This window comes from Oncorhynchus kisutch, unplaced genomic scaffold (assembly GCF_002021735.2).
Source record: "Oncorhynchus kisutch isolate 150728-3 unplaced genomic scaffold, Okis_V2 scaffold1356, whole genome shotgun sequence".
In the NCBI taxonomy this organism is placed as follows: Eukaryota; Metazoa; Chordata; class Actinopteri; order Salmoniformes; family Salmonidae; genus Oncorhynchus; species Oncorhynchus kisutch.
The window spans coordinates 37,014-52,419 of record NW_022263301.1 but is presented as its reverse complement, the minus strand read 5'-3'; the positions used below and the strand labels follow the sequence as shown (position 1 = coordinate 52,419).

The following is a 15,406-nucleotide window of genomic DNA, read 5'->3' as shown; positions in this document are numbered from 1 at the left end:
GCTTTGCAAAGTGGTTACACTGCTCCAGACCCATCCGTTTTTCAAATCACAGGTTGCCCCTTTAAGCATGTGAAACAGCCAGAAGACTCATTCATACAGGTTATGATGTTTTTACTAGGGGATAAAGAATCCCATTTACACTACACAATAGCCATAATAACACCTAGTTTGGACACACACACACACCTATTCTCACACACACACACACACACACACGCACACACGCACACACACACGCACACACACACACACATATATGAGATATATTATACGAGTGGAAATCTACCAGCAGAAAAACAAGTAGCTGTTGTTTTATGGAAACTCAGAAACTCCCAGCAGCCTCTGTTGTGTTGAAAGGCTTTCACCGGCCCTGCAAGTAGACACACACTCTCACAAAGGACACACACACGCACCCTCATTCATGGAACAATGGTGCACTGATTGCGGTTGAAAAAATATCCTACGACTCTTTTGTCAGTGTCATTACGCCTATTCATCATCATAAACAACAACGTAATCGTCACCTTCATCATCATCATCATCATCATCATCATCATCATCACCACCATCATCATCCTCATTATCATCATCCTCATCATCATCATGCTGAATATATAGAACAGGGCTCTATAGTATGGAGTTACAGATGTAAGAGGATTTAGCAACCAGAAACGGCCCAGTCTACTGCAGACAGTGAGTTGTGTTGTGCTAGGTAGTACAGTACAACCCTCTTGTTGATCACGACTCTGCTGCAGTCAATACTGCTCTGCCTTTCTGTCTGATGCACACACAAGCGCACACACACACACACATTCACTCTCTTTCTCCACTATTCACTCTCTCTCTCTTTCTCTCGCTCTCTATTTCTGTCTGTAGGACTCATGAAATGTGTTATGCAATAAAGTCAAGTCCCTGACTCAATGTCCTCTTACTCCCACTCTCTCCTCTTCCGCCCCTAAAGGAGACGCACACTATAATACATGATCAAAAAAGATTTTTTTATTCATTTCAAAAATATATATTTCACATTAGATTGAGACCCACAATTGCACAAATTCTGTCATATCACAGTCATATCTACATTTAGCAGAATGCATTTGTGGAAATCAAACATGATTGTTTTTCCTCGCTCCACACACCCTTATAAACCAGTCCAGTCTGTCTTTGGCTCCTTCACTGGATCTGACACTTCTCCAGCGGCTTGCCCGGCTTCCGTGCGGAGTCGGGACCGAGGACTTGACGGAGATCAGTGCTGAAACTCGGCCGACGAGCGAGCGGATACAGCGCCCCACACGGAGCCTTACAATCGGTGGCCTGGCTCCCTCTCCCGGCCGCTCTGCACTCTTTCAGCGCCTGGTACGACCGAATCGAAACTTTGCGGTGCTGCGACGGACTAGTTTCCGTTGGCAACCCGCCCCGTTTAGCCAGGGCCTCGAATACCTCCTCCAGATTAGTGCGGTCTTTGGCGGAGGTCTCGAAGTAGGCGCAGTCCTCACCGAGGGCTCGGAGCACCTCTGCCCGGGAAAGTACTCTCTCCACTGGGGACAAGTCCACCTTGTTAGCGCAGACTACCGTGGGGACCCGTGCGCTCTGGCCCGGCCTGGTGGGCTTGAGGAGCTTGGTTTTGGCCGCGAGGATCTCAGTGCGCAGGGCACACACCTCCTCGAACGAGCTCCGGTCGTCCAGGGTGAAGACCAGAAGGAATATGTCACCTATACAAAACACAGGAGGAGACCGAAATATTATAGCCTATATTTTCATTATAGCCTACATTGTCATATTCTCATTAGCAATTTGAACTGAAGTTCCTTCTGGGATAAAGTCTATATTATATTATGTTTTATTCTATTCTATATGCTATTCTATCATAATTTATACGTCCATATACACATATTTATATTCTCTCTCATCGTTTATAAAGCAAGCATGTCTACTTTTACGCACACCACATCTACGTGGAGAGAGAGACTTATTCATTTGTAAGCATTTACATCTTTAACACTGCGATAACAACAACTGTTGAGGCACCTCCAGCACGCTCCAACATAGAGACCATGATAAGGACTCCCGTTATTGCGTACATTCCCGTTACGCACCGGTTAGTATGGAGAGCCTGCGTTTCGCCGGGAAGCTCCTCTCTCCGGAGGCGTCAAGTACGTCGATCTGATACGTCTCCCCGCGGATGTGGAACATTTTCCGGAGGAAATCCTCGGAGGTGGGCTGGTACTCCTCCACGAAGCCGTCCCAGAGGTACCGTCGCAAGATTGAAGTCTTGCCCACCCGGGGCGCACCCAGAACCACGATGCGCCTGCAGTTCTGCGGCTTGGTGGAGCTCAGCGGGTCCTGCGGAGAGTCCTGGGCGAGCCTTTGGTTGTCCTCGCCTAACCGAATCTGCCCCTGGAGAACCAGAGCAGATAGCTGGTCCAGTGGCGACCTCTTGCAAGAGTGGCCATCGGAGGGAGGTGGAAGCCAGCTAGCTGTGCTTTGGGACCGCACCACCCTCCCCTTCTTTTCCTGGTGCTTCCACTGAGACGTCACCATTTTAAGGAAACCCATGCTGGCTTTGAGCCCCGGTGAGTTCAGGTGCTGGGTTACGTTTTTGTATGCCAGCAGGACCGTGGAGGAGCCGGGGCTCAGGGCTCTGGTCCCGGGGAACTGAAAAGGTTCAGCCTGCTGATGGGCGACGGGCATGTTGGTTGTGGTGGTCGGTGAGCAAGTGGATGGGTTACCTTTTACCTCCATAATGTTGTCTCACTTAAGTGGCATGTGAAATGTAGCCTATACTAGCCTGTAGGGCAGTGTGGATGCCTGGGTGGATCCTGTAATATTCCAACCGTTGAGGTTTATACACTACATGTGGTCCTCGTGACACCTGTGTGTTTGCGCAAATCTAGTCTGGGTGGTACAGAAACAGATGTCTTTTGGTGTTGTTTTTATACCCATGCACGCGCCTGGCTCGTCCGCGTCACACGGCATGGGTCATCTGCTCGTCTCTCCCAACAGCTAGTTGCCAGAACTGCTGATTGACAGAAGCGGAGAGATTGTTATGTTCTCCCGGAGGACACCGAGTGTTCGACGATTATGGAACAATGGAAGCGGCCAGTTCTACTGCAATGTGCACCGCCAAGACAGGCACTCTGGGGGTTTTGCGCACGCTGTGCTGGTTGGATAAATTGAGGCTATGGGAGATTGTGATGATCTGGTGTTTTGAATTCAATATCAACATTCAAGGAAGCCGTATGTATTTGTTTACCAACTGCTGGCACACGGTGACACATCTGGCCTTTAGCCTTTTTGTATGAGCTGAAATAAGCCTTACAAGCCTATTCACTATTGGCGAGATCAATGACATTTTCTTTCCTTTCCTTTTCATTACATTTGGTGATTAAATACTCCAACAAATAAAGGCCTAATGTATTGAGGAACAAAACATGAGAGCATCGTCAACATATATATATATATACACGAGGATCACCAAAGTGCCATAGTTGCAATTTTATACAAATAGTATGTGTTACTTTGTGCTGCCTACCGCCTAGAATTTGGCTTGATTAATTTTCTTCGAGGGAAATTCTCATTCGGCGCTGTTGGATTTAATTGTTGTCCGACAGAAAGTGAGCATCCCTTTAACAACAGCCAAGCGTCCGTTGCCATGGGTACCGTGAGGCAGCGGGGAGAAAGAGACACGAAAGGCTAGATGCTAGCTATCAAAAGTTTACTCGACGAAGAAGTTGCTTTTGTTTACATTGTATAAATGTCATTGTTTAGGGACAATTGTAACTTTCTTGTCTCCCCGCGTGACACCAATTTACTTTAGCTAAAACAACTTGCTCAGCTGCCGAGTTGACTAACTAGCTAGGCTACAACTAACTAACGTTACCTTAGCTAGCCTAAGCATTGACATGGCAAGTCTAGGCAAATCCACTGGCAAAACTCCCAAAAAGGAGGCGAGACCTCGGACACCGCCAGGTATGTAAGAATATAGCTAGCTAACATAGCTGTTATACTATTAGCTAGCTAACTAAACACACACACACTTAACATTATCCTCCTGAACTCTCTCTGTTTGTTAACGTTAGTCCATACGTGTGTGTGGGGAGGAGGGGTGAGAAGAATGTAGCAGGCCGGGTAGATAGTCATGAACGAGAATTTGTTCTCAGTCAACTTACCTGGTAAAATAAGTGTGAAATAAAATTAAAATAAAAGAGAGGGAGAAAGAAGAGAGATAGGAACAAGACCACCACTAATGTCCTGTCTTTACTCTGTAAAAGAGACATTCTCGAGGCATAGGTGTGTATTTGTTTACGTGGGGCTCTGTCGTTATGTGTGTGTGTTTATCTGTGTGTGTTTATCTGTGTGTGAACGCTGGTGTGTGTGTGTGTACATAATGAGGATACAGTCACAAAAGCGAGTGCATGTGGAGCCTCAGTGTCCCCGTTGCCTTCCATTGTGTGCCAAGGACACCCACTATGAAGGATGAGACTCCTGCAGTTTTTTCTTTTATCCCTTCTGTGGCCTTCCCTCACTCTCCGCAAGGTGCTACCCTCCCCTGAAAACCACACAGAATGTACTGAGCCTCAGAACAGGTGGGGGGGAGAGGGGGGTAGAAAAGGATAGAAAAGCAAAAGGTAGAGAAGCAAAATTGTGTGGTGGTCATGGTAACCAACGACCGACTCAAAAGATGAGCAGTGGGTTGTGTGGTGGTCATGGTAACCAACGACCGATTCAAAAGATGAGCGGTGGGTTGTGTGGTGGTCATGGTAACCAAGGACTGACTCAAAAGATGAGCGGTGGGTTGTGTGGTGGTCATGGTAACCAACGACCGACTCAAAAGATGAGCGGTGGGTTGTGTGGTGGTCATGGTAACCAAGGACTGACTCAGGAGATGAGCGGTGTGTTGTGTGGCGGTCATGGTAACCAGGGACAGACTCTGTTGCAGTTGGAGCGCTGAAGATGAACAGAATTGCATAACTATGTTTGTGTGTGTGTGTGAGTGTGTGTGTGTATGAATATTCTGCTCCACTCTTTCTCTCAAGGTCAGGAGGTCAGTAGGTGATGTAACAATAGCTTTGCTAGCAGCAAATCACGGTCTACATTTCAGATGTAGCCTGGGTCTATGGGTAGGTGTTTGTAAAGTCAGATGCTGTTGGTTCAGTAGTTCAGATGTAGCCTGGTCTATGGGTTAGTGTTTGTAAAGACAGATGCTGTTGGTTCAGTAGTTCAGATGTAGCCTGGTCTATGGGTTAGTGTTTGTAAAGTCAGATGCTGTTGGTTCAGTAGTTCAGATGTAGCCTGGTCTATGAGTAGGTGTTTGTAAAGTCAGATGCTGTTGGTTCAGTAGTTCAGATGTAGCCTGGTCTATGGGTTAGTGTTTGTAAAGTCAGATGCTGTTGGTTCAGTAGTTCAGATGTAGCCTGATCTATGAGTAGGTGTTTGTAAAGTCAGATGCTGTTGGTTCAGTAGTTGGCTGTGTGTGTCATCCCAGGAAACTTGGTTTTCCCCATGTGAGTGCAAAGCCAAAACAAATACACTCAGAAATGGGGAAGCTGGGTTTATTATTCAGAAATTGAACAGGTGCCATGTTGGCCCCATATGCTTGGAATGAAACAGTTGGTTCTCTCCTGTCCTCATCCTGTCCTCTCGTCTCCAGAGAAGAAACGTCTGAAAGTGTCAGAGGATTTCTCCTCGTGTCTGAGTGAAGAGCAGCCTCAGAGCCCCACTCTTAAAGGAGAGGACATCCAGGCCCTGGCCATCAGACCTGAAGACCTGGAGAAGGTGTGTGTGTGCATGTGTACATAATGTTTGTGCGTGCGCATGTGTGTATGTGTGTGTACATAATGTGTGTGTGTATGTTTGTGTGTGTGGGTGGGTGGGTGTTTTTAAATTTTAAATTTCACCTTTATTTAACCAGGTAGGTGTGTACGTAAGGTGTGTGTATGTTTGTGTGTACGTAAGGTGTGTGTATGTTTGTGTGTACGTAAGGTGTGTGTGTGTGTGTGTACGTAAGGTGTGTGTATGTTTGTGTGTACGTAAGGTGTGTGTGTGTGTGTGTACGTAAGGTGTGTGTGTGTGTGTGTGTACGTAAGGTGTGTGTATGTGTGTGTGGGTGTGTGTGTACGTAAGGTGTGTGTATGTGTGTGTGGGTGTGTGTGTACGTAAGGTGTGTGGGTGTGTGTGTACGTAAGGTGTGTGTATGTGTGTGTGGGTGTGTGTGTACGTAAGGTGTGTGTATGTGTTTGTGGGTGTGTGTGTGTGTGTGTGGGTGTGTGTACGTAAGGTGTGTGTATGTGTGTGTGGGTGTGTGTGTACGTAAGGTGTGTGTATGTGTGTGTGGGTGTGTGTGTACGTAAGGTGTGTGTATGTGTGTGTGGGTGTGTGTGTACGTAAGGTGTGTGTATGTGTGTGTGGGTGTGTGTACGTAAGGTGTGTGTATGCATACCTAATAGTAAGGGGATGCGTAGTCAGTTGCACAACTGAATGCATTCAACCAAAATGTGTTTTCCTCATTTAACCCTCTGAATCAGAGAGGTGCCGGGGGAGCAGTTCATGGTGGAGATTAGCTGGGCAGGTTTTTTTTTCCGGCTCGGGGTTTCGAAGTAGAGACTTTATAGTGACAGTCCCAACCCTCTATCTGCTAGGCTACCTGTCATCCTTTTGTGTGTGTGTGTGTTTGTGTGTACGTCCATAGTTGCGGGTGCCCCAGCCCCCTAAAGAACCCCAGAAACCTGCAGCTGTGACCCGCGTGCTGGTGCGTAAGACCCGCCCACCTGATGACATCGGAAAGGGGGTGAGGGTAGCGGTGGCCCGCCCCCTGGCCCAGGACACCACCACACAGCCACTGGACTACACAGGTGAGCTGGCTACACTGCCCCTTCTGGCCAGAAGTGTGAAGTACAGGTGGGGTGTATCACGGTTGTGGTCACCATTCCTGGTCCTAGAGAGCTACCGGGGTGTGTGGGATTCTCAAGCCCGTGATTAGTTATATCAGGTGTGTTTTAGAGCTGGCCTGGTGCAAAAGCCTGCAACACACTATAGCCATTCAGGACCAGGTGTCTGTGACCAGCGGTGTAGACAAACAGGACCAGGTGTCTGTGACCAGCGGTGTAGACAAACAGGACCAGGTGTCTGTGACCAGCCGTGTAGACAAACAGGACCAGGTGTCTGTGACCAGCGGTGTAGACAAACAGGTCACGTAGCTGCTGCTCATGTTGGTATCTGTACTGATGGTACAAAAGCTATGACAAGAAGTGGAGTGGTTGCTCCCGATGCCACTTGGGTACACTGCAGCATCCAACAAGAGGCTCTTGCTGCCAAGGGAATGCCTGACAACGTTTTGGACACTACAGTGAAAATGGTTAACTTTGTTAAAGCAAGGCCCCTGAACTCTTGCGTATTTTCTGCATTATGCAATAGTATGGGCAGCGACCATGTAACGCTTTTACAACATACAGAGGTGCGCTGGTTATCAAGGGGCAAAGTATTGACACTTATTTTTGAATTGAGAGACGAGCTTAAAGTCTTCATTACTGACCATAATTTTCACTTGTCTGATCTCTTGCATGATGATGAGTTTCTCACACGACTGGCCTGTTTGGGTGATGTTTTTCACTTGTCTGACCACTTTGCATGATGATGAGTTTCTCACACGACTGGCCTGTCTGGGTGATGTTTTTTCTCACCTGAATGATTAGGATTACAGGGACTCTCCGCAACTATGTTCAATGTGCGGGACAAAATTGAGGCTATGATTAAGAAGTTGGAGCTCTTCTCTGTCTGCATTAACAAGGACAACACACAGGACTTTCCATCATTGTGTGATTTTTGTGTGTGCCAAATGTAATACAACGAAGCACCTGAGTGAGTTGGGTGCGCAATTACGCACGTACTTTCCCGAAACGGACGACACAAACAACTGGATTCATTATCCCTTTCATGCCCTGCATCCAGTCAATCAATCAATATAATTTATTTATATAGCCCTTCGTACATCAGCTGATATCTCAAAGTGCTGTACAGAAACCCAGCCTAAAACCTCAAACAGCAAGCAATGCAGGTGTAGAAGCACGGTGGCTAGGAAAAACTCCCTAGAAAGGCCAAAACCTAGGAAGAAACCTAGAGAGGAACCAGGCTTTGAGGGGTGGCCAGTCCTCTTCTGCCTGTGCCGGGTGGAGATTATAACAGAACATGGCCAAGATGTTCAAATGTTCATAAATTACCAGCATGGTAAAACTATACTTACCGATATCTGAACAAAAGAGCCTCATCGAAATTGCAACAAGCGGTTCTGTGAAAAGTGAATTGAATCAGAAGCCACTGCCAGATTTCTGGATAGGGCAGCGCTCAGAGTATCCTGCCTTGGAAAATTGTACTGTTAAGACACTGATGCCCTTTGCAACCACGTACCTATGTGAGAGTGGATTCTCAGCCCTCACTAGCATGAAAACTAAATACAGGAATAGACTGGGGGTGGAAAATGATTTTAGACTAAGATTTAAGACTTTCCAATACAACCCAACATCGCAGAGTTCTGTGCATCCTTCCAAGCACACCCTTCTCATTAACCTGTGGTGAGTTATTCACACCCTTCTCATTAACCTGTGGTGAGATATTCACACCCTTCTCATTAACCTGTGGTGAGATATTCACATCCTTCTCATTAACCTGTGGTGAGATATTCACATCCTTCTCATTAACCTGTGGTGAGTTATTCACACCCTTCTCATTAACCTGTGGTGAGTTATTCACACCCTTCTCATTAACCTGTGGTGAGTTATTCACATCCTTCTCATTAACCTGTGGTGAGTTATTCACACCCTTCTCATTAACCTGTGGTGAGTTATTCACATCCTTCTCATTAACCTGTGGTGAGATATTCACATCCTTCTCATTAACCTGTGGTGAGTTATTCACATCCTTCTCATTAACCTGTGGTGAGATATTCACATCCTTCTCATTAACCTGTGGTGAGATATTCACATCCTTCTCATTAACCTGTGGTGAGATATTCACATCCTTCTCATTAACCTGTGGTGAGATATTCACATCCTTCTCATTAACCTGTGGTGAGATATTCACATCCTTCTCATTAACCTGTGGTGAGATATTCACATCCTTCTCATTAACCTGTGGTGAGATATTCACATCCTTCTCATTAACCTGTGGTGAGATATTCACACCCTTCTCATTAACCTGTGGTGAGATATTCACATCCTTCTCATTAACCTGTGGTGAGATATTCACACCCTTCTCATTAACCTGTGGTGAGTTATTCACATCCTTCTCATTAACCTGTGGTGAGATATTCACATCCTTCTCATTAACCTGTGGTGAGATATTCACATCCTTCTCATTAACCTGTGGTGAGATATTCACATCCTTCTCATTAACCTGTGGTGAGATATTCACATCCTTCTCATTAACCTGTGGTGAGATATTCACATCCTTCTCATTAACCTGTGGTGAGATATTCACATCCTTCTCATTAACCTGTGGTGAGATATTCACATCCTTCTCATTAACCTGTGGTGAGATATTCGCACCCTTCTCATTAACCTGTGGTGAGATATTCACACCCTTCTCATTAACCTGTGGTGAGATATTCACACCCTTCTCATTAACCTGTGGTGAGATATTCACATCCTTCTCATTAACCTGTGGTGAGTTATTCACACCCTTCTCATTAACCTGTGGTGAGATATTCACATCCTTCTCATTAACCTGTGGTGAGTTATTCACACCCTTCTCATTAACCTGTGGTGAGTTATTCACACCCTTCTCATTAATCTGTGGTGAGTTATTCACACCCTTCTCATTAACCTGTGGTGAGTTATTCACACCCTTCTCATTAACCTGTGGTGAGATATTCACATCCTTCTCATTAACCTGTGGTGAGTTATTCACACCCTTCTCATTAACCTGTGGTGAGATATTCACACCCTTCTCATTAACCTGTGGTGAGTTATTCACACCCTTCTCATTAACCTGTGGTGAGATATTCACATCCTTCTCATTAACCTGTGGTGAGATATTCTCCATCTTCAATTAACAAATAAGGTTTTATATGTAAGATGGTTAAATTAAGAGCAAAATGATTGATTATTATTATATTATTATTTGTGCCCTGGTCCTATAAGAGCTCTTTGTCACTTCCCACGAGCCGAGTTGTGATGAAAACTCAAACACTAATTCTTATGTTTAATAAATGTATTGTATAGTGTGTGTGTGTGGCAGGCTTTACAATGATGTCAAAAAACAACATTTGAGAGTGCGCTGACCCTGGTGCTAGAGGGGGTACAGCTGGAGGTTGAATGAAGGGGTACGGAACTATGAAATGTTTGGGAACCACTGGTGAAGACGAACAAGGAAAGGGGCTCAGAAACGAATGTCTAAAATCCACTTCACCTTTATATTCATATTCATGTACAGTTCATCTGTTTTGACAGTTCTTTAGTCACCTAGACTGTTATCATTCATCCTCGTACTGTATAGAACTATTGGTGCTGTCCGTTGTTATGTTGTGTGCTCTTCAGTGGAGGCTGCTGAGGGGAGGACGGCTCATAATAATGGCTGGAAGGGAGTCACTAGACTGGTATCAAACATGTAAAAGATGTGGTTGATGCCATTCCATTGACTCCATTCCAGCCATTATTATGAGCCGTCCTCCCCTCAGCAGCCTCCACTGGTGCTCTTCTATGTTGTATATCTACTCTCCTGCCTACATAATGGCCCCCGTGGGATGAATCAAGTATTTAGAATTTGAATAGTGTTTAGTTAATGGAGAGGTGATGTTGTAGTGTGGTTTTGTCAGGACCGGGGGGACCTCGCTTCGATGCCCAGGGGATGGTCCTCCCCCACAGCATTCTGGGTAGTCTGGAGGACTTCAGGACAGAGATGCAGGCCAGGGGAGAGACTGAGGTGAGAGAAGATACCATGTTTGAAAATACCTTCTAACAAAAATAATGGTTTTGGTTATAATGCTCTTCAATCAGTGTTACAATGACAATGTTTCTCTATCTCTCTATCTATCTATCTCTCTGATGGGTTCTGACTCTAAACTTAAAATATTGTTAATTATCAGGTATCCTATTGAGATATGGAGTTACCATAGTCGGATTTCTACACCATCAGTTAATGGTTATCTGTAGGAGGAATGTACAGTTGAAGTTTGAAGTTTACATACACCTTAGCCAAATACATTTAATCTCTGTTTTTCACAATTCCTGACATTTTTAAGAATTTGAAATGTCAGAATAATAGTAGAGAGAATGATTTATTTCAGATTTTATTTCTTTCATCATATTCCCAGTGGGTCAGACGTTTTACATACACTCAATTAGTATTTGGTAGCATTGTCTTTAAATTGTTTCACTTGGGTCAAATCAAATCAAATCAAATCAAATCAAATTTATTTATATAGCCCTTCGTACATCAGCTGATATCTCAAAGTGCTGTACAGAAACCCAGCCTAAAACCCCAAACAGCAAGCAATGCAGGTGGAGAAGCACGGTGGCTAGGAAAAACTCCCTAGAAAGGCCAATACCTAGGAAGAAACCTAGAGAGGAACCAGGCTATGTGGGGTGGCCAGTCCTCTTCTGGCTGTGCCGGGTGGAGATTATAACAGAACATGGTCAAGATGTTCAATGTTCATAAATGACCAGCATGGTCGAATAATAATAAGGCAGAACAGTTGAAACTAGAGCAGCAGCACAGTCAGGTGGAAGTTGAAACTGGAGCAGCAGCATGGCCAGGTAGACTGGGGACAGCAAGGAGTCATCATGTCAGGTAGTCCTGGGGCATGGTCCTAGGGCTCAGGTCAGTTGAAACTGGAACAGCAGCATGGCCAGGTGGACTGGGGACAGCAAGGAGTCATCATGTCAGGTAGTCCTGGGGCATGGTCCTAGGGCTCAGGTCCTCCGAGAGAGAGAAAGAAAGAGAGAAGGAGAGAATTAGAGAACGCACACTTAGATTCACACAGGACACCGAATAGGACAGGAGAAGTACTCCAGATATAACAAACTGACCCCAGCCCCCCGACACATAAACTACTGCAGCATAAATACTGGAGGCTGAGACAGGAGGGGTCAGGAGACACTGTGGCCCCATCCGAGGACACCCCCGGACAGGGCCAAACAGGAAGGATATAACCCCACCCACTTTGCCAAAGCACAGCCCCCACACCACTAGAGGGATATCTTCAACCACCAACTTACCATCCTGAGACAAGGCTGAGTATAGCCCACAAAGATCTCCGCCACGGCACAACCCAAGGGGGGGGGGGGGGGCGCCAACCCAGACAGGATGACCACAACAGTGAATCAACCCACTCAGGTGACGCACCCCCTCCAGGGACGGCATGAGAGAGCCCCAGCAAGCCAGTGACTCAGCCCCTGTAATAGGGTTAGAGGCAGAGAATCCCAGTGGAAAGAGGGGAACCGGCCAGGCAGAGACAGCAAGGGCGGTTCGTTGCTCCAGAGCCTTTCCGTTCACCTTCCCACTCCTGGGCCAGACTACACTCAATCATATGACCCACTGAAGAGATGAGTCTTCAGTAAAGACTTAAAGGTTGAGACCGAGTTTGCGTCTCTGACATGGGTAGGCAGACCGTTCCATAAAAATGGAGCTCTATAGGAGAAAGCCCTGCCTCCAGCTGTTTGCTTAGAAATTCTAGTCAAATGTTTCGGGTAGCCTCCCACCAGCTTCCCACAATAAGTTGGGTGAATTCTGGTCCGTTCCTTCTGACAGAGCTGGTGTAACTGAGTGAGGTTTGTAGGCCTCCTTGCTTGCACACGCTTTTTCAGTTCTGCCCACAAATGTTCTATGGGACTGAGGTCAGGGCTTTGTGATGGCCACTCCAATACCTTGACTTTGTTGTCCTTAATGCCATTTTACCACAACTTTGGAAGTATGCTTGGGGTCATTGTCCATTTGGAAGACCCATTTGCGACCAAGCTTTAACTTCCTGACTGATGACTTGAGATGTTGCTTCAATATATCCACATAATTTTCTTTCCTCATGATGCCATCTATTTTGTGAAGTGCACCAGTCCCTCCTGCAGCAAAGCACCCCCACAACATGATGCTGCCACCCCCGTGCTTCACGGTTGGGATGGTGTTCTTTGGCTTGCAAGTCTCCTCCTTTTTCCTCCAAACATAACGATGGTCATTATGGTCAAACAGTTCTATTTTTGTTTCATCAGACCAGAGGGCATTTCTCCAAAAAGTACGATCTTTGTCCCCATGTGCAGTTGCAAACCATAGTCTGGCTTTTTTATGGCGGTTTTGGAGAAGTGGCTTCTTCCTTGCTGAGCGGCCTTTCAGGTTATGTCGATGTAGGACTCGTTTTACTGTGGATATAGATACTTTTGTACCTGTTTCCTCCAGCATCTGGTCCTTAGCTGTTGTTCTGGGATTGATTTGCACTTTTTGCACCAAAGTACATTCATCTCTAGGAGACAGAACGCGTCTCCTTCCTGAGCGGTATGACGGCTGCGTGGTCCCATGATGTTTATACTTGCGTACTATTGTTTGTATAGATGAACGTGGAACCTTCAGGTGCTTGGAAATTGCTCACAAGGATGAACCAGACTTGTGGAGGTCTACCATTTTTTTCTGAGGTCTTGGCTGATTTCTTTAGAAATCTTGCCTGCCTGCATCTCTCCCTCTCTCAATTCAATTCAAGGGGCTTTATTGGCATGGGAAACGTGTTAACATTGCCAAAGCAAGTGAGGTAGATAATATATATTGCTTTCTCTCTGTCTCTCTCTCTGAGATATCTCTCTCACTCACTCTCTGTCTGTCTCTGTGTCTGTCTCTCTGTCTTGCTCTCTCTGTCTCTCTCTCTCTCTGTCTCTCTGTTCTCTCAATTCAATTTAATTCCAGGGGCTTTATTGGCATGGGAAACATATGTTAACATTGCTAAAGCAAGTGAAGTAGATAATGTACAAAAGTGAAATAAACAATCAAAATGAACAGTAAACATTACACATACAGAAGTTTCAAAACAATAAAGACGTTACAAGTGTCATATTATATATATATGTCTTCTTTCCAAAGCTGCCAATTATATGCACATAGTCGAGCATCTTTCCGTGACAAAATATCTTGTTTATAACGGGAACTTTTTTTTTTTTAATAGCGGCCGCTAATGCATAACTGGTTTTAAGGATACCATCAACACCACAGGCCTTTTGGTATAGCCAATTGGAATTTGTTGTCTGTATATTTGATCATTTCATTGAGGATACCATCAACACCACAGGCCTTTTGGGTTGGAGGGTTTGTATTTAGTCCTGTAGCTCATTCAAGGGAATTGGAGAATCCAGTGGGTTCTGGTCTTTAATAGTTGATTCTAAGATCTGTGTTTGATCATGTATATGTTGTTCCATGGATTGGAGAATCCAGTGGGTTCTGGTCTTTAATAGTTGATTCTAAGATCTGTGTTTGATCATGTATATGTTGTTCCATGGAATTGGAGAATCCAGTGGGTTCTGGTCTTTAATAGTTGATTCTAAGATCTGTGTTTGATCATGTATATGTTGTTCCATGTAATTGGAGAATCCAGTGGGTTCTGGTGGTCTTTAATAGTTGATTCTAAGATCTGTGTTTGATCATGTATATGTTGTTTATTCTTTGTTATTGAGCCAAACAGATTGGAGAAGTGGTTTACCCAGACATCTCCATTTTAATTCTTTGTGTTTGTTTAGTGTTTTCCAATTTTCCCAGAAGTGGTTAGAGTCTATAGATTCTTCAATTACATTGAGCTGATTTCTGACGTGCTGTTCCTTCTTTTTCCGTAGTGTATTTCTGTATTGTTTTAGTGATTCACCATAGTGAAGGCGAAGACTCAGGTTTTCCGGGTCTCTATGTTTTTGGTTGGATAGGTTTCTCAATTTCTTTCTTAGATTTTTGCATTCTTCATCAAACCATTTGTCATTGTTGTTCATTTTCTTCGGTTTTCTATTTGAGATTTTTTGATTTGATAGGGAAGCTGAGATATATACTGTTAAGATTTTCTACTGCCAAGTTTACAACCTTCACTTTTAGCAGTGGAACGTTTTACCCAGGAAATTGTCTCTATCTTTCCAGCTGGTGAGGAGGGTGCCAGCCCCTCAAAGAGCCGTCTCCCAGGTGTTGAGGGGTGCAGAGAGACCCCCTCCAGTCCCCAGGGGTCAGAGAGACGTCCAGAGCCACGCCTTGCAGCACTGGCACACACACATGACCCAGAGACGACACCAGCAGGACCTTATCTCCAGTAGGTCCTACCAGAACTACAACTACCACATAAAGGACTACAACTACCATCAACTACCATTCCCTCTCTCCCTCTTTCTCTCTCTCTCTCTTCCTTTCTACTCTCTTTTTCTCTCTCTTCTACTATCTTCTCTCTCTTCTCTATCTTCTCTCTCTT

General features: G+C 45.2%; 2 protein-coding genes across 2 annotated transcripts in view; one reads left to right on the top strand and one right to left on the bottom strand.

Moving 5' to 3' along the window:
• Window positions 1–983: 983 nt before the first annotated feature.
• Window positions 984–2,932, bottom strand: LOC116366144 (GTP-binding protein Rhes-like). The gene is made up of 2 exons (XM_031818389.1): window positions 2,097–2,932; window positions 984–1,712 (listed from the first exon to the last, which is right to left on the bottom strand). Exons 1-2 carry the CDS (start codon window positions 2,740–2,742, stop codon window positions 1,174–1,176), a joined length of 1,185 nt encoding a protein of 394 aa, XP_031674249.1. The 5' UTR covers window positions 2,743–2,932; the 3' UTR covers window positions 984–1,173.
• Window positions 2,933–3,236: 304 nt separating this feature from the next.
• LOC109881233 (MYCBP-associated protein) overlaps window positions 3,237–15,406 on the top strand; it is a 37,034-nt gene continuing 24,864 nt past the window's right edge. The window contains exons 1-5 of the mRNA XM_031818388.1: window positions 3,237–3,969; window positions 5,651–5,775; window positions 6,689–6,851; window positions 10,808–10,914; window positions 15,085–15,250. Coding sequence (XP_031674248.1) covers window positions 3,903–3,969; window positions 5,651–5,775; window positions 6,689–6,851; window positions 10,808–10,914; window positions 15,085–15,250 — 628 coding nt within the window. The 5' untranslated portion in view covers window positions 3,237–3,902. The remainder of the gene's footprint in view (window positions 3,970–5,650; window positions 5,776–6,688; window positions 6,852–10,807; window positions 10,915–15,084; window positions 15,251–15,406) is intronic.

Bases quoted from the DNA above. Each gene is read 5' to 3' on its own strand.
- LOC116366144 (XM_031818389.1), bottom strand. From the start codon at position 2,742: ATGGAGGTAAAAGGTAACCCATCCACTTGCTCACCGACCACCACAACC. The intron at 1,713-2,096 runs GTGCGTAACGGG...TGTTTTGTATAG, and splicing joins CAGGCTCTCCATACTAACCG to GTGACATATTCCTTCTGGTC.